General features: G+C 49.1%; 1 protein-coding gene across 1 annotated transcript in view; it reads left to right on the top strand.

Moving 5' to 3' along the window:
* LOC148107424 (small G protein signaling modulator 1-like) overlaps positions 1 to 19,639 on the top strand; it is a 60,163-nt gene extending 40,524 nt beyond the window's left edge. The window contains 8 exon segments of the mRNA XM_087857152.1: positions 3,251 to 3,379; positions 7,269 to 7,451; positions 8,936 to 9,004; positions 10,355 to 10,364; positions 10,367 to 10,941; positions 12,887 to 13,011; positions 14,933 to 15,015; positions 19,461 to 19,639. Of these exon segments, the coding sequence (XP_087713278.1) occupies positions 3,251 to 3,379; positions 7,269 to 7,451; positions 8,936 to 9,004; positions 10,355 to 10,364; positions 10,367 to 10,941; positions 12,887 to 13,011; positions 14,933 to 15,015; positions 19,461 to 19,639 (1,353 nt within the window).
* Positions 19,640 to 23,059: the final 3,420 nt, after the last annotated feature.

Here is a 23,059-nt window from a genome sequence, read left to right as displayed (position 1 = left end):
TTTAAGTCCCCAGCAGGAAGGAACTTACAGCACAGTTGAACTACTTAGAGTGACGGAGGTAGTGAAGTCAGAGGAGGCAGCTGGGTGGAGGAAAGCCCGCCACGTGCCCCTCTGCCTCAGGGCCAGAGAATCCTCCCATTAGATATTTCACCCGGAGACAGATTTCTAAGATTTTCTTATCAGAAGGCAAATGTCCCCACAAGGAAGGTGTTTACGGTGGAAAAAAGCTTCACGGTCGGAGAGTTTGGGAAACAAGATGAGTCAACTTTTCTGTACCCTGCAGCACTTCCTAGAACCTTGGCTAGGCTGATACACTTGCCGGTCTCAAGAAACGGGGGTGGGTGGGATGGGGGGGGGAGCATATGGAACAATCCCTCAAATGTGTGGGGCCACAGGGACCTTTGTTGGAAAAGTGCCTCCATGGCTGGTGTGGAAGGCAGAATCGATTTCGATAGACACTAGTCTCACTGCCGCCAGCAGCAGGCTTTCAGAAGAGAGACCTGATTTCTCCACGCGGGACGAACGCGGTGGCTCAGTCCGCCGGGTGCCTTCCCACCCGGGCCCTGGGGAGGGCCTGGCTTCGCCACGCTGGGGAAAGGTGCTATCCTGTGTATTGATTTGGGAATGCTGGGGGACTCTGGGAGAAACAAACTGGTTCCCAAACCTGGACAAACAGAAGGGTTATTTGACATTTTTTTTTGGCCAAAATTAGCTGTTTTTCTGAACAACAGGAGGAATGCCTGCTTACTGGGACAACTCAAACAAGGAAGAATGCAGGTGTATAAAACGAAAATTGTTTAGTTACCTTCTTTCTGCCACAATGCGTTCGTTCTGATCGCCTGAGTTAATGAATAGTGTCAGTTATGTAGAGACCCTAATGTATATTTCTGGTGCTTATACATTCATAGATATGTCTACATAGATATGTCTGTAATTCTTATTTTTTTAAAATGAGGTGATGTTATATTTGTATTTTAAGCAACAATTTCAGTTTATATCAAAGACGTCTTTCAGGGGCGCCTGGGTGGCACAGCGGTTAAGCGTCTGCCTTCGGCTCAGGGCGTGATCCCGGTGTTCTGGGATCGAGCCCCACATCGGCTCCTCCGCTATGAGCCTGCTTCTTCCTCTCCCACTTCCCCTGCTTGTGTTCCCTCTCTCGCTGGCTGTCTCTCTCTCTCTGTCGAATAAACAAAATCTTTAAAAAAAAAAAAAGACGTCTTTCAGATCTGTAGGTGAAGTCCTAAATGCTAGCACCTTAACACCTCACAGATGAGTAGCCCATAATTTATTCAAATCTTCCCCTAATGATAGACAACGGGGCTCTTTCTCTTTTTAAAAACTATTTCAAACAGTGCTCCAGTCAACATCTTCATAAGCACATACCATTCTGCCTAGTGCTTTTATTTCAGGGGTAGATTCCTAGAAATTGATTGATACGCATTTAAAATTTAAATAGATATGCCAGCTTACTTTCTCAAAAAAGTCACAGTGTTCATAATCCCCGGGGGCCTGGGAGAGTGCACATTTCCTGAGGAATTCGAAAGATATAGACTTCTGGGCTCCACTCCAGTGTTACTGATTTAGCATCTCTGGGAGTGGAGCCCAAGAATTTATATTTTTTGGAAGTTCCCCAAACGCTTCAGTGATCCCCCCAGTTTGGAAGGTACTAGTCTAAGTACAAGTTGGTTGATCAAATAAATTAGTCAAAAATGAAAAATTTTCGTCTAACACTTTTGCAGTCCTTTCACAAATGGGCCGTATTTTTACCCTTCTTGGTTGCATTGTTGTATTAGGGTGGACTGAGCAGCAGTATAACAAATGTCCCCACTTTTTCAGTTGCTTGACATCATGGGGTATGTTTCTTGCTCCGTGAGGAGTCCTAGGTGGGCATTCCTGGCGAGTGGGCATTTGTCCTCCCTCCAGAGGTTCAGGGGCCTTTCATTCTCATGGCCCCACCATCCTCCAGGGTTAATGGGGGGATGCAGAGTCTGAAGGGAGTACACTTGCTCCTTTAAAGCCCTGGCCTGGAAATGGCTTATAGCACATCCTGCCAGATCCCATTGGCCAGCGCCTCATCACGTGGCCACACCTAACTGCAAGGGAGGCTGGGAAATGGAGTCCAGCTGTGGGCTCCAGGACCCAAGCAGGTGGCTTTTTAATGAAGCGTTTACAGCCTCGGACACAAATAGTTCTCGGATTTTAAGCAGCTTTGACAAGGCTGTCTGCAGAATACAAGTTAAAATTTCCAACAAAGACAAAAGAATGGCTGGTTTTGCCATTGTGGTTGGGTACATCTAAGACGTGCATTAAGATGTAAAATCAGTGGGATGCCTGGCTGGCTCAGTCAGTAGAGCATGTGACTCTTGATCTCAGGGTTGTGAGTTTGAGCCCCATGCTGGGCATTGAGCTTACTTTTAAAAAATGTCACATATGCTTGTAATTTTGGAATGTAAAGAGATAGGAGGAAACAGAACCCTACTACCCTTCAGAGTAGCTTTCTAGTAGTCATTGGTACTTTCCATACACACACACACACACACACACACACACACACACACACACACACAAACATGAACAGATTGGGCCTGCTGGGTGCCCAGCATGACTAATTATAACTGCAAAGTCTTTGCCTGAAAGTGAATTTTTGAAAAGAGAGTAAATCTATTGGACAATACAGCAAACAGTTGTTAAAGTCGTCTTAGTGTGCACAGGAGTCATAGTGCATGAAGAACCAGCTGGAAATGTTCATTTGGGATTGATTTGCTTTTAAGCAATTTTCTTTGAGCTGAATCAAGGTTAATAACTTTGAACTCATGCTGCCATATCGACACAATGCACAACATCGACTAAAAATTCAGTAGAAATGTTCGTTCATTCTATACTGACCTTTTGGGATTTTTTGCAAAAAAATGGGTTCACACTAGATATGTTCCGCCTCTTGGGATTTTTTTCCACCTAATAATACACTTTGAACATCTTTTTGTGTAAGTTCTCACGGATGCGCGTCCTGCCCTTTCTCCTCCTGCCCTTTCGATGTGGTGTTCCCATGTAGGGATCCGTTGTTCCTCCGTCAGCGGGCAGTTGGGGGTTTTCCCATATGATGCCAGGATGGCTGTCCCGGTACACACAGCTTTGCTTATTCACAGCATGATCTCTAAAGGCCAGGTCTGAGAAGTAGGGCTGCCAGGTCACGGAGCCCTCCTTCTGGTTTTCTGTTGACCAACCCTTTACTTCCTGCCACCTACCACAGAGCTACGAGGAACGGGAGCTGCTACATCTCATCTCCTATGGCGGCATCCAGCCAGAGATCCGCAAGGCTGTGTGGCCCTTCCTCCAGGGCCACTACCAGTTCGGGATGACAGAGGCAGAAAGGAAGGAGGTTGGTTGCCCCTGATGGGCAGTGGGGTCTTTGGCAGCAAAAGGTGGGGCTGGGGGTGCTCTGGTTTCATGCTGGACCAAGATGGGGCAGGGGAACGTGGGGGAGCCAGGAAACCCCAGGGCGGGGCTGTCCGGTAGAAATACAATGCAAGCCACAGATGCCATTGCTTAAAATTTTATTTTGGGAGATAATTATAGATTCACATAGTTACAAGAAATAATGCAGAAGGGTCTCGCATATCCTTTATCCAATTTCTCCCAATGGTAGCATCTTACAAAACTATAATACAGTATCACAACCAGGGCATTGACGTGTGTGTGTGTGTGTGTGTGTGTGTGTGTGTGTGTGTGTGTGTGTGTGTACCACCCCAGTCAACATACTGAACACTTCCGGTGCTACCAGGGTCCTCGTGTTACCCTTTTTGAGCCCCACCTCCCGGCCTAACATTTGGCAACCACCAGTCTGTTCCTCCTTCCTGCAACTTTGTCATTTGGACGATGTTGTAGAAATGGGATCATGTCGTATCTAACCTTTTGGGATTGACCTTTTCACTCAGCATAATCCCCTGGCAGTCTGTCCTTTCTATGGCCAAGAGTTCCATGGTGTCCCACGGCCTGGGTGAATCACAGTTTGACTATCCATCTGTCGGCGGATAGGTGGGTTTTGTCCTGGTTTGGGCTATTACAAAGAAAGCTGCAGTGAACATTCGTGTTTTCGTGGGAGTGTAAGTCATCATTAAACGCTCAAGGGTACAATGCTGGGACGCACACTATGCATGCTTAGTTTTGGGAGAAACTGTCCAGCTTCTGCAGCGGCTGAGCTGTGTTCTCTTCCCACCCGCAATATCCAAGTGAGCCACACCTGCACCCTCCCTGGAGTTTTGGTCTCGTTGCTGTTTTTTACGTTAGTCACTCAGACAGGTGTCAAGGAGGTTTCATTGTGGTTTTAATTTGCATTTCCCAAATGGCCAGTGACAGTGAACATCTTTGCACACGCTTACTTGGCATCTGGGTATCTTTGGTGAGGTGTCTGCTCACGTCGTTTGTCCATTCTCTAGCTGAATTGTTCGGGTTTTTACTGTTGCATTCGGGAGTTCTTAATACACTCCAGATATTCCTTCTCTGTTGGATAAATGGTTTGCAAGTATTTTCTCCCAGTCTGTGTCTTGTCTTTTCATCCTCTTAATGGGGCTTTTGCAGAACAAATGTCTAAATTTTTTATGAGGTTTAGTTTACCAATTTTTCCTCATGTACATTGAGCTTTTGGTGTCGAGTCTAAGAACGTTTTGCTTAGTTAGCCCTAGATTCCGAAGATTTTCTCTTATGTTTCTTTTCTCAAAGTTTTATAGTTGCACGTGTTACACTTATGTCTGTGATCCATTTTGAGTTCCTTTGTGTATACAGGGAGTGGTTGAGGTCGGGGTTCATTGTTTGCCTTTGACGTCCAGCGGCTTCAGCCCCATTCGACAAAATGGCCATCCTTCTTGCACTGAACTGCTTTTGTGTCCCTGTCAGCAATCAGTTGGGCCCGTTAGTGTGGATTCCCGTTCCGTTGCATTGGTCTAATGCTACCCTGCTGTGAGTCGTCTCCAGCCGATAGCACACCGGGGCACCTACGTTGATCCTGAGTGTTCGGTTAATGCTTTAGTAGTCCTGTTTCAGAAAGTAGAAAGGAACAGATGCCCATAAATATTTTTACAAATGATAAGTTCACAAGAAGTTGCAAAAACTGTGACAAAGAGGTCCTGCCGTACCCAATGGAAGCATCGCCTAGAACAGTAGCTCATTATCAAAACCGGTACGTTAGCGTGGGCACCATAGAGCTCCCTTGACTACAGGCCTCACTAGGACTTCACCAGCTTCTGCAGTATCTCGTGTGTGTGCACACGCGTGTGTGTGCGTGTGTGTGTGTGTGTGTGTATGGGTAGGTCTGTATCATTTTATCAAGGTGAAAGTAATTTTAATAATACATTTTATTTAACCCAACATACCCAGTATATTACCATTTCAGCCTGTAGTCAATATAAAAATTATCGAGAGATTCTGCATTCTTTTATTCATACTAAGTTCTTAAAACCTGGTGGTATTAACATTCCATATCCGAGTACCACCTGTGCTATTATACATTTGTCAGTAAGTTGACTCACTATGTATATAGCTTATTTAAAAAGATATTTGGTATCCCTGCCATCAATGGAAAACTGACATGACTTGCGTAATAGAAGGAAACCATAAAAACAAATAGGATATGACAAAAGGACATAATTCAGTTCCACGCAGATGCCGTAGCCTGCCTGAGGCCAGCTCTCTCTTTGTCAGGAGGGGGTTTCTGAAGTGTGATAGGAGGTGTTCAAGACACTGTAGCACCAGACTGACCTTCCCCGTAATCTGAAAAGTTAAAGGGGAGCTGAAAATAGAAATCACACCGTGATTCTGTATGATAAGACCCCATGCCAGTGAACTGTCTGAAATCGTCTCGGAAATAGCGGGAGGCCCCTGCCACACCTCACCCCCTTGCCTGCTGGGCTCCCGGTGAACAGGAACAGCGTTCTGGTGTGCCAGGCCCTGTGCTTGGGACCGGGGACCCAGCGGTGTGTTAGACGAGGTCCTTGCCAGGTTAGTGGGGGTCGTGCAGAGTCCGATGGAGGCAAACCCAGGGTTGTAAGAGCGCATAGGAGGCACCTCTACCAGGCAGAAGGCTTACCTGCTCTCTTTCCAGGCCATGGGGGTGAGGCAGGGCCTCTAGGAACAGGGGCCAGCCAGAGCTAAGCCCAAGGGGAGACTCGTGCATAATGCAGTGTGTGTGTGTATCTGTGTGGGGAGGGGCGGGAAGGGCATGGTGGACATGGTGGCTGGCACATAAAGGACAGGAGGGTGGGGGTGACAGTGAGAGGTGGGGCTGGGGAGGAAAAAAGAGGAGGCTGCTGAGGGGTAAACTCATAGGAGGGGCCAGGCTGGGACAAGCAGGCACCGGGAAGGAGGCTGCTGGGGTCGTCCTGGTGCAGGGTCATGGAAACCTAGCCTAGAAAGGCAGTGGGAATGGGGAGGTATGCTGGGATGAATCTTCTGGAAGTCCGTGGGAGGGAGGACAGGCCTTGGGCAGGGTGGACCCTGAGTCTCTCTCTGGAAGCCCTGAATAGCTAAAGGATTCCCCACCCCTCCCAACCTGGACACGGAGCAAGCTCCCTGCCTTCTGTCTTCATGCCTGTCCACACCCTTACTTAGATCAGCCTGTCTGTCCCGACTTGTGCCCAGAGGCCGGGCTGATTCAGAGCCTCGGTTACCCAGGCCGTGTATCAGGAACAAGGCCAGCTACCCTCCCATCCGCTGACATGCCACAAGGGAAATGCTTGAAATCTGTAGTCCTCCTGTAAGTAAAGGGAGGGGTCAGTTTTGTTCATCTTTGTATCCTCGGCACCTGGCCCTGCACAGGGCACGTGGGAGGCCCTCAGTAAATGTGGGGGGGGGGAGGGTGGACGGGTGGTGGAGTGGGTACCTGGCACATTGTAGGTGCCTCCCGAATTAGGGGTGAATGAGTGAATGAGGAAGGAGAGAAGGTAATAAGAAAGGAAAGAAACAGTCCTCTCACTTCAGTACGCCCTGGGCTTAGTATGCTCCCTGGCTCCACGGATATTTGAATGTGTGAATGAATGAATGAATGAATGAATGAATGAATAGGAGGGAGGAAGGGAACATTGAAAGAAAGATGCAGCCTCGCGCACGTTTGTGTACCCTCAGGGCCCAGCCGGTGCCCTGCACATAGTGGGTGTCCGTTGGATGTCCATGACATCTGGGGTGTCTCTGGGGCTCAGGCTCCCAGGTCGGAGCTGGCGTCCTCGTCTGGCTTGGGCTGGCTCTCCCCAGGGCTGACCTTGTCTCTGCCCCGGCAGGTGGACGAGCAGATTCACGCGTGCTATGCGCAGACCATGGCCGAATGGCTGGGCTGTGAGGCGATCGTGCGGCAGAGGGAGCGGGAGTCCCACGCGGCTGCCTTGGCCAAATGCTCGTCAGGGGCCAGCCTGGACGGCCACCTGCACCAGATGAGGCACAGGGACGCTACCATCAGCAACGAGGTGATGGGCGGCACCCATCTGGGAGCACGGGGGTGGGGGAGGGGCGGTAAAGGCAGGGATCTGCTCCGCGTAGCTCTTGTAGGGACGGTGACGGCTGTCTGGAGCTGTCACCCCTAGCATGTGGGTGGGAGGTGACCTTGGAGTTCGAGAGACCTGCATTGGAATCCAGCCTCACCATTTTCTGGCTGCGGGGCCTCCAGCAAGCACCTTTACTTCCGGGCCTCAATTTCCACATCTGTTAAAGGGAACACCCACTGGCATAGGGGAAGTTTGTGTGCAGCTCACGTGAGATCGTGCATACAAAGCGCCTGGCACAGCGCTCGACTTTCACATATTCGGCACATGCGCGCTGAGCACCGCGTTCTGGAATGTCGGGAACGCTCCCGTGGCCACATCACACCTCTCCGCCCTCACCGAAGCGCCGGCTTGGCAGCCCAAAGAAGGAGCTGAGAACAAGGTTAATTCTCTTCCCCAGCGAGGCACACTCATCGGGTTGCCAGCAGTCACGCTGCACAGCATAGCAAGCGACCACCAAAAGTCAGTGACTTCTGACAATGAGCCCTGAATGTGTCCTCGTGGGTCTGGCTCAGCGGAGCACTTCTTTTTTTTTTTTTTTTTTTAAAGATTTTATTTATTTATTTAACAGAGATAGAGACAGCCAGCAAGAGAGGGAACACAGCAGGGGGAGTGGGAGAGGAAGAAGCAGGCTCATAGTGGAGGAGCCTGATGTGGGGCTCGATCCCATAACGCCGGGATCACGCCCTGAGCCGAAGGCAGACGCTTAACCGCTGTGCCACCCAGGCGCCCCAGCGGAGCACTTCTGAGTGGGGCTGGCAGGGCTCACTCTTGCCCGCTGTCAGCGCCTGGTCCGCTAAAAGGTTTCTTGATCTTCGCTGGGCTCTCTGCCATGTCTGGGGTGACCGGGATGTGCCCCACATGTCCCATCGTCCAGCAGGCAGAGCTGGGCATGTTCTCATAGTGAACGCAGATCATAGACAAAGTGGAGATACACGAGGGCTGGTTAAACGTCTGCCCTGGCAAGGTTGCTCACATCCCCGGGCTGCCGCAGGTCCCAGGGCCAAGCCTCGCAGCCGAGTAGGCAGGAATGAGAAGTTCTAAGGGCAAAAGCATGTAGACAAAGGAATAAAAAAATCAGGCCATTAGTGCCAACCAGTCACTGGGAGTTGAACTTAAATAGTAGGCGGAAGTCTCAAGTACAGGGCAATTAAAGGTAGGGTTTTGCGGTTGCAGGAGTGGGAACTGGGGTCCCCTGGCTGCTGTGTGGCCCTGAGGCTCCAGGGAGCAGAGGGATACCCCCCCCCCACTCTCATTGTACAGATAGGAGGCTGAGGCCCTGAAGGGACCTGCCCAAGTCAGGAATAGAGATGAGGCCGCACTTACAGAATCCCTGCCTGAGCTGAGAGCAGGGCCCCAAAGCCGGGATACAGCCTCACCCCTGCTCTCTCGGCCCCTTTTTCTATCAGTCCTCCCAGAGCTGCAGTTCAGGCCGCCAGCATGTCCGCCTGCAGAGTGACTCCAGCAGCAGCACACAGGTGACCTTCCAGAGGCCCCGCCCCTTCCCCATCCTCCCCTTCCCCCACCCACCCTCTCCCTCCAACCTGGAGTAAAGGGATGGGAGGTCCATCATCTATAGGTCACCTAGGGTTTATTTGTTTTAGCTTTTCATGCTAGCATTAAAAATGGAGTTTTTAGGCACACAAGTAATATATGAATCTCTTCTCCCTGTAAAAAATTAAAGTATTGCAGAAAAAGCTAAATTTGGCTTTGATCATTCCTAATACCCACTTGCCCTCCCTAGAAATAGCATCATTTTGCTGTGTGTGCTGTCAGACCCTACTGATTGCCTGTACGTACACAGAAATATGTACACGGTATATAGAGGACATATTGCAATGTTTGGTAATTTTTGAAAATTTCTACATAAATGCCATCATGTGTGTTGGTCCACAGCTTTCCATTTTATTCAGTGAAATGTTAACTCGTCTCATGTGATATTAAATAAAAAAGCAAAGCCCCCAAAATAGGTGTACTATGTCACCTCTTGCATAACAAGAGGGAATATTAATATTAATATACCTATTTTCAAAAACAATGGATGAATAAGCCAGAAATGAATCAGAATGGTCGCCTGCAGGAGTCAAGGGAGGGCTCAGGAAAAGAAGCTACATTTCCCTGAATAGCCCTTGTTTCCTAGTTCCAACTTTGGAGTTAGGGACATTTTTTTTTTTTTGCATAATTTAAAACAGTTGAATCTAGAAGAAATTTTGAAAAACCAAAAACGTGATTTTAACAGCAAATCAGATTGGTGACATAAACACACAGAGAAGAAATACTTCGTGTTCCCTTGGAACATGGTCTTACATCCTTGATAGGATCTGACCTCAGGACACAAAGAACCACAGAACAATCTTTGAGATGTATCCTGGAGGCTTTTCCATGGTAGTTCATACATTATCAAAGTACTTTTGAAAATTAATCCGTAACAGCCAAGCACGTGGATATACTATGCTGTTTCTAGCCTGTTCCTTCTGTTTTTAACCAATTTTTTGCTTTAAAAACTATGTGCCTATCATTTTGTGTGATGAAAGTTACGCTCCTTGCCACTTGAATTCCCTAGTACTCTCTCCTCAGGCAATTTCAGTGCTTCCTTATTTCTGGATTATTCTATGCATTTCCATGCAATAGGTCACTTTTTTTATTTTTCACAGCGGGAGCTTGTATCATACCTGGTTCCACCCCATCCTTTTCCCCAACTGTATAGTATTCCACGTGCATGTTCCATATTTGAACCAGTCCCCTGCTGATGGATATTTAGGCGGCTGCTGGAACCAGGCCACAGGGGACATTCTCTGTCTGTCTGTTTTTGTGCACCTCGTCTTCAGGTGTTTGAGTCTGTGACAAAGTGGAGCAAGTCGAGGCAGAAGGCAGGTTGGAGGAGAAACAGCCCAAGATCCCCAATGGGAACCTGGTGAATGGCACCTGTTTCCCAGACTCTGGCCATCCCTCCTCCCACAACGTCTCCTCGGGCCTCTCGGAGCACTCGGAGCCCAGCCTGAGCACAGAAGACAGTGTCATGGACACCCAACAGAATGCCCCCCTGGCACTTCGGCCTGGGGACAGCAGCGTGGAGAACGGGCAGAGCAGTGAGGCCACCACCTCCTGGGATGAGGCCCCCCATGAGGAGCTGGCCATGCAGGACAGCCTGGAGAGCGACCTCCTCGCCAACAAGAGCATGGACGAGTTCATGTCCTTCACCGGCAGCATGGACGTGGCCCTGCCCGTGGAGGGGGCTGCCATGGAGGGCTGGGGGGGCGGTGAGGTGGAGAAGCACAGCCAGGTGGACAGTGAGGACAAGCTCTCAGAAGAACCCGAGATGGAAAGTCTCTTCCCCGCCCTGGCTTCTCTGGCCGTGGCCGTTTCTGCCAACAACGAGGCATCACCCGTGTCCTCCAGCGGCGTCACTTACTCTGTAAGTCACCAGGATTCTCCTCCACTCCGTGTTCTCACCTAACAGCTGCGGGAGGGTGGGCGTGTCCCACAAGCCTCAGTTTCCCAGCACGACCTCTGCTCTGTTACATTTTCCCAGGCACAGAGGCTGCACTGGAAAAGCCCCTTTGGGAGGGAGGACAATATCATACCAGGCTCTGCTGTTCAAACCACCCCAGGTTCAATCCCAGCTGAGGCACGCCACTTCATGTCTCTGAGCCTCAGTTTCCCTATCAGTCGAGTACCTTCTCTCTTGAGCTGTTCTCAGAATTAGTGAGTCCGGTCCTCCATGCCTGACATGCGGTGACCTCTCAGTCAATAGCAGCCTTGAGGATGAGTATCTTGGCATACGATCAGGTCCAACGTCCTTTAAATCCTCAAGTTTGCTTTCTTGCCAGAAGGTCCAAGCCAAAGGATGTCAACTGAACGGGAGGTTTTCGGAGCCAGGAGTTGTGTTTCCATTTTCCTTTGAAGAACTTGTTATTTCTATCTAAGATACACATGCCCATAGTTTGTAGAGTCAAACAGACAAGGCTGAATAGGAAATCAGAAGTGCCCCCCACCTGCCCCCGTGGAGCCCTCCCCAGAGGTCATAGTGGTTACTTACTCTGCCCAAGTTATCTGGTGTTTACCCCTGTGTCCGTAAATAACATACTTGTATTGCTACTTCTTGATCTTTTTTTTCCCCTTTTTTTCTGCAATTCCAGACATTCCACACCCACACCCTCGCCCCATAAGTGACACCTTCCCATCCCCATCCATCCACTACAGTTACAATGATTTCAGTTAAATGGCTCTTGTTCACACTCGTATAACAACAGAATGTATACACCACGTAGGAAGCACTATTTCTTTTTCTTTCCTACAAAAACAATTTTGTTTTCCCCGGATGCATTTTGATTTCCTTATCTCTGTTGTCTTTTCCTACGTTTGCTACGTATGGGTCATCACTCCATGCCCCCAGCCTCCGCACTCTGCCAGTTTTCTAAATCTCTCCTGGAACACTGCGGACACATGAGGTTTTCTGTTCATTTGTATGTCTCGCGAAGTCTCTCCAGTGGCCTTCCCCGGTCCACTGCTCCCAATGGATAGCTGTCATCTTAGATTTTTCTCCACCTGTACATGGAGGTTACTTTTGCTTTTGAATTATGCACCTGTGTATGTTGTAAATCTGATTCAAAGCTGTTAATTATCCAGAGAGATCTATTTTACAGTTCATCTGACACCTTGATTCAAAACAGGCAGCTGTCCTTGAGAACCCAAATGTTAGTTTTTCTTCCGGGGTTCCCTTACCAGGGATGGGGCTTTTGAGGGGGTCCCACCTTCATGCAGGAAAGTCTCTTATTAGATTCCTTACCTTAGGGGAGAAAGACCCCAAAACCATTCAACCCAAGCTTATGTTTTGCCAATTTGGAAGCTTCCTTCAAGGCAGAAGCCAGATTTGGTATTTTCTTGCCTTTCTGGGTTAAATTTTGGCCTTGGAATGTTCCGTATTTTTCTTGCCATATCATTGGACCTTTTCATCAGGTGGGGTCAAGGCAGTAAGTCCAGCATATGGTGGGAACCAGACTCCCGCTCGCTTCCTCCCTTCTTCCTGTCCGGTGTTCAGTGGGGGAGGGTCGCTGCCCCTCCAGCTGGTTATAACCCTCGTCCACTCAACGGGGACCATTCGTCTGTGCACCTTAGAGAATTGTTCTGTTTTATAGAAGGGAGAAAAGCTAAAAGAACTTCCATCCCACAAAGTGAAAAGAGGCTTTCGGGGGAAACAACAGAAACGAAATCGAACACCCACCCGGGCCAGGGAGAGGACATGCTTTTCAGTGGCAGCAGGAGAGGGCGAGGAGGGAGGAGGGAGAACCCTTGGAATCCCACCTCTGGGAGGAGTTGGGGTGTAACTGTTCCTTCCTCCCCGTCCCCTGGGTCTGCAGCCGGAGCTCCTGGACCTGTACACGGTGAACCTGCACCGCATCGAGAAGGACGTGCAGAGGTGTGACCGCAACTAGTGGTACTTCACGCCCGCCAACCTGGAGAAGCTGTGCAACATCATGTGCAGGTGGGGGGATGGGGAGGTCTGCGGGGGGGGGCGGGAGGGGTGGCAGAGACGGGGCTCACAGGGAGCCCAGCCGGACGGCAGCCTCTGCCCCTGGCACCTTGCCCACCTGGCGTTTACACCAGCCCACGCTGACAATAAGATAACAATCCGAGCAATGATCACAACAGGGAGCATTTATTAAGCACTTACTGTATACAGGCACTCTCCTGAGCCCTTCACTAAACACTGTTTCATCTCGTCCTCACAGCAAGCCCGTGGGGTGAAGTGTTACCCCCGTCCACAGGGGAGGAGATGGAGGTTGAAGGCCAGCGCTTTGCTCCCGTCCCCCAGCGGGCAGTTGGCTGAGCAGGAGCTCGTACTCACGTCTCTCGGGCTCCAGAGTCTTGTGCTTTGTTTCCTTAAGCCAAGACCTGGAGCCTCTCATTACTTTTCACTACATACTGAATATTTTCTTTCTTAAAATAAGAAGGTAACTCAGGCTTATTAAAAACCTCAATCACCCAGCGAAACCACAAGTTCCTAAGGTCTAAAGAGAAGCTGCTTCCCTCTCCAGTCATAATGCCCCCTCGCCTAGAAGAAACTACTGCTAACAATTGAGTAAACATCCTCCCAAGCCGTGTGTATATTTATGTGTAAATAACATAATATAGTGTGTATTACATAATATCACATGAGTACATATGTGTTTTAATGTTTTTTTATTTTATCTATATGGGATTAATACTCTGTCTTCTACGAATTGCTTTATACACTTAATCATGCATCGTGGGCATCTCTCCAGGCTGCTCTAACTCAGGGTTAGGGCTATACTAGTGTAGCCCACAGGCCAAATCCGGCCCACCACTCGTTTTTGTAAATAAAGCTTTATTAGAACCCAGCCATGCCCATTCGTTCGCATAGTCTCTATGATTGCTTCTGCAGAGTTGAGTAGTTGAGACAGAGAACGCACGGCGTGCAAAGCTGAAAATAATTATTATCCGGACCTCTCAGGAAAGGTGTGCCAATCCCTGCTCTAACTCATTTTTATTAATAAGTACTATCCCTTAACTATTCTATTTTACAGTCTCCTAAGCAATCATTGCCTCTCAAAATTGAGTTGAGGAGATACAAATATAATGAACTTTAATATAGTATGTTACATTAAAATGAAAAGGTGCTGGGGAAGAAGGAAGGATAAACCAACCTTTTCTGGGTTATGGCCTTGGAAGAAATCATGGAAGGCCTCACAGAGGAGGTGACATTCAAGATGGCCTTTGACAAAATTAGGAGAGACTCAAGAAACCACTTGGCATATATGTACTCTGTGGTGAGGCCACCTGGGTTCAGATCCTGCCTCTGCCATTTATTATTAGGTGTATGACTCTATGCATGTCACTTGTGTCTCTGGCCTCAGTCTCCTCATCTGTAAAACGGGATATGATAATACCTTTCTCATATGATTATTTTGAGAATTTCATGGTGTAATACATTTTTAGTGGCTGAGTATACAGTAAATGCTCAGTAGATATTAGTTATTATTAAGGGGGCAGATGGGAACTCCAGGCACAGAACTGCTAGGGCAAAGCACAGGGGCATGAATGTGTGCCTGAGAGGAGGAAGTACCAGGAGGTGGTGGGGCTGTGATGGGGAGGAGACAGTGAATGCCGTGTACCCCCAGCAAAGGGGTTTGCATGTTGTCTTGTCATAGTGGGGGGCCTGTGAACATGTGGTGCTTTGAGTTGGGCTTTAGGAAGGCCATCGTGGTGCCTGAGAATAGGATATTTGAAGCGTGTCAGATGGGGGAAGGGAATGAAGGTGGGAGCTGAAGGAATGAGTGGTCCAGGTGAGGGGTGGGGAACTGCGTCAGGGAGGAGGGAGAGGACGAGCGGGTTGGAGAGACAGGTCGTGAGTGCCATCCTTGGGCCCCTTGTCTCTCTTGAAGCTACATCTGGCAGCACATTGAGATCGGCTATGTCCAGGGCATACGTGACCTCCTGGCTCCACTGTTGGTCATCCTGGATGACGGTGAGTATGTCCTCCCCACTCAGGGCCAGGGGTGCAATTTTCTCCCTACTGCAGAGGAGGGGATGTGAACCTCATTTTGTGACTCCATGGAATGGGTCAGTGCAGGTGCTCAGAGGACCTGTTGGTGACCACACCAAGGTCCTAGTAAAATAAAAAGTTCGTTCCACATTAGCCAACACTTATCGCCAGGTGCCCAACACCCCGCCAGGCCTTCGCTAGCCACTGATTGTACAAACGTGAATGGGAACAAAGAAAAACCCAGGCCCAGATGTCTTCACTGGTGAATTAATACCAGTTCTTCACAAACTCTTCCAAAAGGTAGAATAGGAGGGAATACGTTCCGACTCACTCTATAAGACCATTCCTTATATGAGGACCCATTGGTACCTTGATACCTATACCAGACAAAGATGTCACAAGAAAAGAAAACTACAGACTGATGTCCTCTATGAATATAAAGACAAAAATCCTTAGCAAAACACTTGCAAACTGAATCCAGCAAGATATAGTAGGACTATATACCATGGCCAAATGGGATTTATCCCAGAAACGCAGGCTGGTTCAACGAATGAAAATGAATCCATGTAATTCACTATACTAATAGAATTAAGGACAAAAATGACATGGTCATCTTAATTGACGAGGAAATGGCATTTGACCAAATCCGACACCCTTTCATGTTAAAAACACTCTACAAACTAGAAATAGAAGGAAACTTTCTAAACACGATAAAAGGCACCTAAGAAAAACCTACGGCTATTTCATACTCAATGGTGAATGACTGAATGCTTTCCTCCTAAGATTAGGAAAAAGATAAGGATGTCCACTTTTGCTACAGAAGATTCTAGCCAGGACAATTAGGGAAGCAAAAGAAATAAAAGGTAGCATACTGGAAAGGAAGTAAAACTATCTATTTGCAGATGATGTGATTTTTGCATATAGTAATCCCAAGAAATAAGAAAAAAAGTATTGGAGGGGTGCCTGGGTGGCTTAGTAGGTTAAACATCTGACTCTTGATTTCGACTCTGGTCGTGATCTCCAGGTTGTGAGATCGAGCCCTGTGTCAGGCTCCACACTGGGCATGGAGTCTGCTTAAAATTCTCTCTTCCTCTCCTGCTTCCCTCCCCCCCCCCAAAAAAAAAATATTGGCGCTAATAAAAAAGTTCAGCAAGGTTGCAAGATACAAGATATATATACAAAAGTCAGTGGTACTTCTATACACGTGCGTTGAACAATCCGAAAGCGAAATTAGGAAGGCAATTCCAATTGTAATAGCATCTTAGAAGATATTTATGAATAAACTTAACAGAAGAAGTGAAAGACTCGCAGGTTCAATTCCAGACTGCTGTGATACAGCAAATATTGCAATAAAGCGAGTCAAATGAATTGTTTGATTTCCCAGCGCATATACAAGTTGTGTTTACACCACACTGTAGTCTGTTAAGTGTGCAGTGGCATTATGTCTAGAAAAATAATGTACTTACCTTATTTTAAAAATACTTTATTGCTAAAAGAAAAAAAAATACTAACCATCATCTGCGCTCCCGGCGAGTCATAATCACTGATTACAGATCACTGTAACAAACATGATAATAATGAAAACATTTGAAACAGTGCAGGTATTACCCAAATGTGACACAGAGACACAAAGTGAGCAAATGCCGTTGGAAAAATGGTGCTGATAGACTTGCTCGATGCTACAAACCTTTAATTTGTAAAAAAAAAAAAAAAAAAAAAAAAAAAAAAAAAGCGGTATCAGAGAAGTGCAATAAAACAAGTATGCCTATATACCAAACCTGTAAAACACTGTTAACAAAATTAAAGATCTAGGGACCCCTGGGTGGCTCGGTCAGGTGAGCGTCTGCCTTCGGCTCAAGTCATGATCTCAGGGTCCTAGGATTGAGCCCCATGTCGGGCTCCCTGCTCATTGGGGAGCCTGCTTCTCCCTCTCCCTCTACTCCTCCTCCCTGCTCACGTACTCTGTCTCTCTCAAATAAACAAAAGCTTTAAAAAAATTAAAAGATCTAAGTAAATGGAAAGACATGTCATGTTTGTGAATTAGAAGACTTGGTAGTGTTAAGACGGCAGTACTCTCCAAATTGACTAGAGTCAGTGTGATCCCTATCGATATCCCAGCTGCATTTTTTGTACAAATGGACAAGCTGACTCTAATGCGGATAGCATTTCGGTGGAAACCTGGCGGTGAACTCCAGGTAGTGCATTCACCTCTCCGGTTCTCCCCCACCCCCGCCCCCACCCTGAACAGGGCCCCAGAGCTGAGTGCCTTTGCACTTGCCCTCCTCACCTTTTGGAAGGCTGTTCCTCTTCTTCCCAAAGGAGCAATCTCTCCCGTGTGCTACCACCTCTAACAAAAAGTGAAAATAATTATTCTGCCTGTATATTTAGCTCCTGTATGCAAAATTGACTCGGGATCATAAAAAGCTGCCTTTCTCTGCCGAGGCCTGTAATAAACACGTGTTGTACATTTCAGAAATCAGACGGGCCTGTGCTTTACTTCTGATACTTTTGGCTCTGCTCCCTTGGGCAGGAATCTCGGCCCCCTCACCAGTTTCTTTCACCTCCACGCAGTCCCTCCCCTGGACGTGGCATGAGTCTTTGTGGCAGTACATATGCCGATTCCTATTCAGTCAGCTTTGTGCCTGGAAGGTCAGAGGACGCCCTTCTCCTACACCAAATCCCAATTCCCCACCTGCGCTTAAGGGCTCTGCGTGGTCTGCTTTGTGCCTGACTTTTTGAGCTCAATTCGGACTCTTCTTCTCCTGGGTTACCTGCTCCTTTGGCCTTCGTCCTGTATGTGGGGCATGTCAACCTGTGCCTCCTTGTCCCTCTGCTTGGGAAGGCTCTTCCTTTGGACCATTTCCCTTGTGGTTACGAGATGCATCAACTCACACATCACACCTCAGAGAAGAGATGGTATCCAGCCCCCCGCCCCCCAGTCTTTGAGAGTGGTGCAGACACTGTCCACCACACCACCCTTCATGAGCTCCGCTTTGACTCCTCTTACTTACTTGTCTGCTTTTTGCCCTGTCTCCCCCATTGGGTGGGAAGCTCAGTGAGGTCTAGTTTAGTTCACGCCAGTGGTGCCTGGCACATGGCCACTCAGTAAACTCTAGTGGACAAATGTCTTGTTTCTCCAACTAGATTGTAAGCTCTTGAGCAGTGGGACAGCTTGTCCTTCCTTTGACTCCTTCTCCATAGTGCCTGGCACATAGGAAGTGCCCGGTGAGCGCCGCTTCATAGCTTGTTGAATGTGGTTGACTGTCATTTAGGGGACAGCGACTGAAGAGGAAGGCATCTAGAGTCACAAGTTTCCAAGTGCCGCTGTAAATGTGCTCTCACATGCTATGTAAACATGGGGAGCCCGTGACATGGGACAAGCTTTGATCTGGATTCTAGTTCCACTGCTACCACTAACCAGCGGGCATCCTTGGGCAAGTTTTTTTACGTATTCTTCAAGGGAGCAAGTCCCCTAGACCCCCTCAGCTCTCACCCCTGTGAGTATGGGAGTAAAGTGAGGGGCCACCTAAGGCTTCCTCTCAGCTCTAAATTCTGACCGCCATCCTTTGAGGCCAGGACCATCCCCAGCATCAGGTGGTTTCCGCTTGGTTTTTTGAACATTTACTAATATCCATAGCTTAATCCTATGCAATAAGAGGCGTCGTTCTTTCCAGGACAGACAACAGGTGCAAAGGTCAGCGGCATAGAGATGTCACTGAGAAGTTGGGTCAGAGGTGTAGGCAAGAGGAGGGCCCCGTAGCTGGAGAACGGAGGTGGAAGGCTGGGTCCTGCCCTGCGGTTTCTTGCGGGTTGCTCCCGTGAATGCTTGAAACGCGAAATGCGCGTGGTTCATTTGTGAGAACTGGCCTTGAAAAGCAATCTGGTGACGGAGGTGAGGAGGGCAATGAGTGGGCAAAAGTTGAATTTTGCAATCAAGTTAAATTCCAGGCCTCGTCGTGTACAGCTTCAACACACCCTCCACAGAGGGAAAGGAAAAGCTGATTCGCGAAATTGTTCCAGTGAGCGCTTGGGCTGATGCCCGCCGCCCCCGCCTCCCCTCGCTGCGCACGAATTGTGGGGGCTTTCTAGATGGCTTTAGGACATATCCCTTGTGAATGGCAAATGTGTATATGAATAAAAAATGAGTCGGGCACATGCCCAAAGCTCGTGGGGGGACGGCGGTGCCTGTGCACCTTCCTCAGCTGCTCGCACTGGCGCCTCTGCTGGGTCCCACCTACACATTTCTCTTCCCTGGGCTCCGGGGCTAATCTGAGCCGGGGCCCCGCCGGGGACCGTGGTCGCAGGCCACAGTGGGGGGCTCTGAAAGGGTTCTTGTGAGCCTTCTATCCAGGGTGCTGGGTGCCCCGTGTGTCCACCGAAGGCACCGAGGCGCGCATTGCCCCCCCCCTTTCTTTTTCCCTGTCAAGTCACTGCAGCTCTTTTGAGTGCTGTGCGCCTCGCCTTCCCCACGGAGCACCCCAGGCCCCCGCACTGGCACTGGAGCTTGTGTGCCGAGGGTCCCGACCCCCGGCCTAACTTCTTGGTCCCCTTGGCAGGAATGTGCTGGCCCTTCTTCCGGCTGTGGTCAGAGTCCGGTCACGCCTAGATGGTTTCTGTGAATCCTGGGCGGCCGCCTACACTGCCTCCCAAAGCCGGGTTCCTCCCCCGACCGCTGCAGCCGACGACTTCCACGTTCACAAGCCCCGAGTGGCCAGAACGGCTGCGCCTCTTTTTGTAGACTTACCGGGGGGATGCGTGTGCTCGCCTGGGCCGGCAGCTTTGGTCGCTGCCAGGGCGCCATCAGGACTGGCTTCCTTTCCCTTCCTCGACACGTTCAAGGTGCTGAAGCCACGTGGCATTTTTGCTGGCGTCCACACTGTGCTTAGTGAAGCGTCCCTGAGAAGGGAAGTTACCTCCCGTTTGAAAACCATCCCAAACTATAGCTTGAGAGTATGGGAGGTTGATATGAACTTTATCTAAGAATGTTCGGAGCTTTTAAACAAATTAACTTAAAAATAAAATTGACTTTCTTTAGAATTGTTAAGTTGAGAAAAAAGTTTAAGCGTGTTACTACGTGTCAGCCAATGAGATCTTCAAGATCAAATTTTTTAGATGGATTGTGCCTGCTCATTATGCCAGGTATGAATGTTTGGGGAGTTATCTGTGTTTCTCATCATTTTTAAGCCTTGATCTTTTGGCCATTATACCTTTATTTGGGCACATGACGAGCCAGAACTTTTGTGGAAAAGAGCTCTCTGGAGAAGGTTTCTGAACCAAAGAGCCGTTTACCCACGTGTCAATTGCTTTCTCTATTCACAATAGTACTTGAGATTGGTTACCTTTCCCCCAAGAGGGCGCCTGGGAGCCTCAGGCAGAAAGGTGGTTAGAAGTCTGCTGAGGTGGGTCTGGTCCGGACGCACCTTCATGGTGTTCTGTTTGACAGTGTATAGCCTCTATGCCCACACTTCTGATGACAGGGAACTCATGACCTCTGAAGAGGGACAAGCACGTACTTGGTGCTGGCAGGTGTTTTCCTGAGCCCAAGTGCGTCTTCTCATACTTACTCTCTCCCACTCTCCAGATTTACTTCTTCCCTTTGGGGCCCCGTGGAAGTCAGTCCTGGTTTTTAGCCTGGGTTCTCTAGAAATCAAGGCTGGAGGCAGAAGGAAGAGGGAGCAGGGATAAAAAGGAGGGCGGCAGGGGAGTCCATAGCAGGGAACTTGCCGCTGTTAATCACGACTGATGCCCCAGTCCACGGGACCGTGCCTCTGAGGGGCCGCCCCAGCCAAACCCTGAGATGTCCCCTCGGCAGTGAGAAAGGGGAAGAATCCAGGTATTGGGTCTGGTCTCACGCTGGGGGTCCAGCTCCCTTACACGCCAGGCTCCACCCACTCATGTGACCTCCCCAGGGTTGGGGACAAGAGGCACGTGGGCAGCACCACTCTTAAAGTTCAAACCAGGACCCCTTTGAGAGTGAAAGGGACACGTGAATTATGTCTAAACAACAGGCGTAAACTGGGGCTGGTCTGGGCAAACTGGGATGCATGACCATCATCCTCAGAGCCCATGAAGAGCAGGATCCGGGACTCATGAGGCCTCGAGGCTCTGCAAAGGTGCCTAAGGGGCTCTGCTACAACTCTCATCCACATGGCAGTCTGAGTTGAGGGTTCATTCATTCCACAAATATTTATTGAGTGTCTGCTAATACCAGCACTGCCCTGGGCCCTAGGGAGGCAGCGGCAGTGTGCAAAGCCAGGCACAGGTTTCTGCTTTCTGGGAGTCTATAGTTTAGGAGAGCAGATATCCACTTAACAATAACTAAACAACTCTTTAATTACCAGTGTGGTGCTGTGGAGAAATGCTGTAAATACACAGAAGGGTATAACCTCTTCTGGGGCAGGTGGCAATCAGCAAAATGTCCCCGTGGGAGTAAAGTGAAAGGTGAGATTCTAAAGTGTGAGTGGAATTAGCCAGGCTGGGCTGGGCAGAGGAGGAAAGCCTGAGGGAGGGAGAAGGGGAGAGGCAGGGGAGGAGAGAAGATTGTCTCAGTCAGGGGGGATCTCATGGCAGAAGATTCCCGGCCGGGAGGACTTTGGTGCCCAAGATGGTATGAAATGCCCCCATGGGTCTGGGACCCAGGATCCAGGGGGAAGACTGGGTGGTGGTGAGACCACATGGGAGGGCCATGTTGCTCCAGCCTGACACCAGGCTAAGGATCACATCTTCAGTGATTTAAGTTGAAGCTGTGTCCTCACTACCAAGTGCGGTGTGGCAGCATGTGCAAAGGGGAAAATCTTTAACATGCTTTTGGGAGTGTCCTACAGTGAAAGTTACAGGTGCTTTGGGTAGGACGGAGGGAGTGGAGATGGAGAAAAGTAGATGGGTTGGGGATATACTTAGGAGACAGGATAGGCAGAGCTCAACAACCCATTGGGTGCAAGTGGGGAGGTACAGGGAAGCAGGGAAGGGTCAAGGATGAGCTCTGGTTTTAGCACGAAGAGCTTCAGCATGGAGGTGCCCTTTCACGAGGGGAGAGGGATGGAGAGGGAGGGAGGAGCAGTTTGTGTGGGAGGAAGAGACCCAGCCATTCCTTTTGGATTTGTAGAGGCTGGGGGCAAGTGAGACCTCCCCATGGAGATGGGAAGTAGGTAGCTGGGGTGGAGGTCTGCCACCTGGAGCAGATATTTGGCCTGGAGTTAGGGACTGGGGCTTTATGAATCTGTGAAGCCACGGGAGAGGTTAGACCTGCGAGGGAGAACTAGAAAGGAGTGTCCAGGATGGAGTCTTGGTTTAACTCTACTGTTTAAAGATCTGGAGGCGAAGAGAGAGCTCTCAAAGCAAATTTAGAAAAAGGGGCCAATCAGAAGGTGAACAGAGAGAGCGGTCACTTGGGAAGCTGAGGGAAGAGTGTTTCAAGAAGGAACAAAATAGTTAACTGCGCTCAAGGCTTCTGAAAGGTCCAAAAGATTTAAACCAAGAGGCTGCAGGTTTATCAACGTGCAAAGCCATTGCTGACCGGAAGGAAAAAAGAGAGTTTTAGCAGAGGGCAGTTCGATCGGAGGGGCTTGAGGAGTACGGGAGCCAAAGAAAAGCAAACAGTGGAGTGTGGATGAATTGGAGCGAGGCTGGGACAAGAAGAGATGAGGCGCGTTTGGTGGGGGCCACCGGGGAGGGCTCACTTCGGGAAGGTGAGAGAAGGTCCAAAGGCTGCTGGCAAGGAAGCTTGTAAGGAGAGGCTGAGGTTATATGGGAAAGAGGGGAAAGTGAAGTCAAGTGCCTGAGAGGACGGGGCAGGGAGGGGACTATGAAGCAGCCAGAGATGTGAAGGCCGAGTGAATGCGAAAGGGCTGCCCATAGGTTCAGATAAGATGGTGGCAGGATAGGACAGAATTCCTGGCTGTAGGCTTCGTATTTTCTTTGAAACTTTGAGAGAAGTTCACCTGCTACATGGTAGCAAGAAAAGCTGGAGGTTGGAGGGAACAGTTGAAGTATTAAGTTCCATGATGCGAAGACGAACCAGACGGGT

The sequence above is a fragment of the Ursus americanus genome, chromosome 30 (assembly GCF_024610735.1).
Source record: "Ursus americanus isolate L20-20 chromosome 30, mUrsAme1.1.p, whole genome shotgun sequence".
Lineage (NCBI taxonomy): Eukaryota > Metazoa > Chordata > Mammalia > Carnivora > Ursidae > Ursus > Ursus americanus.
Note: the sequence above shows the minus strand (reverse complement) of the source record. Positions and strands in the feature narration are given on the sequence as shown.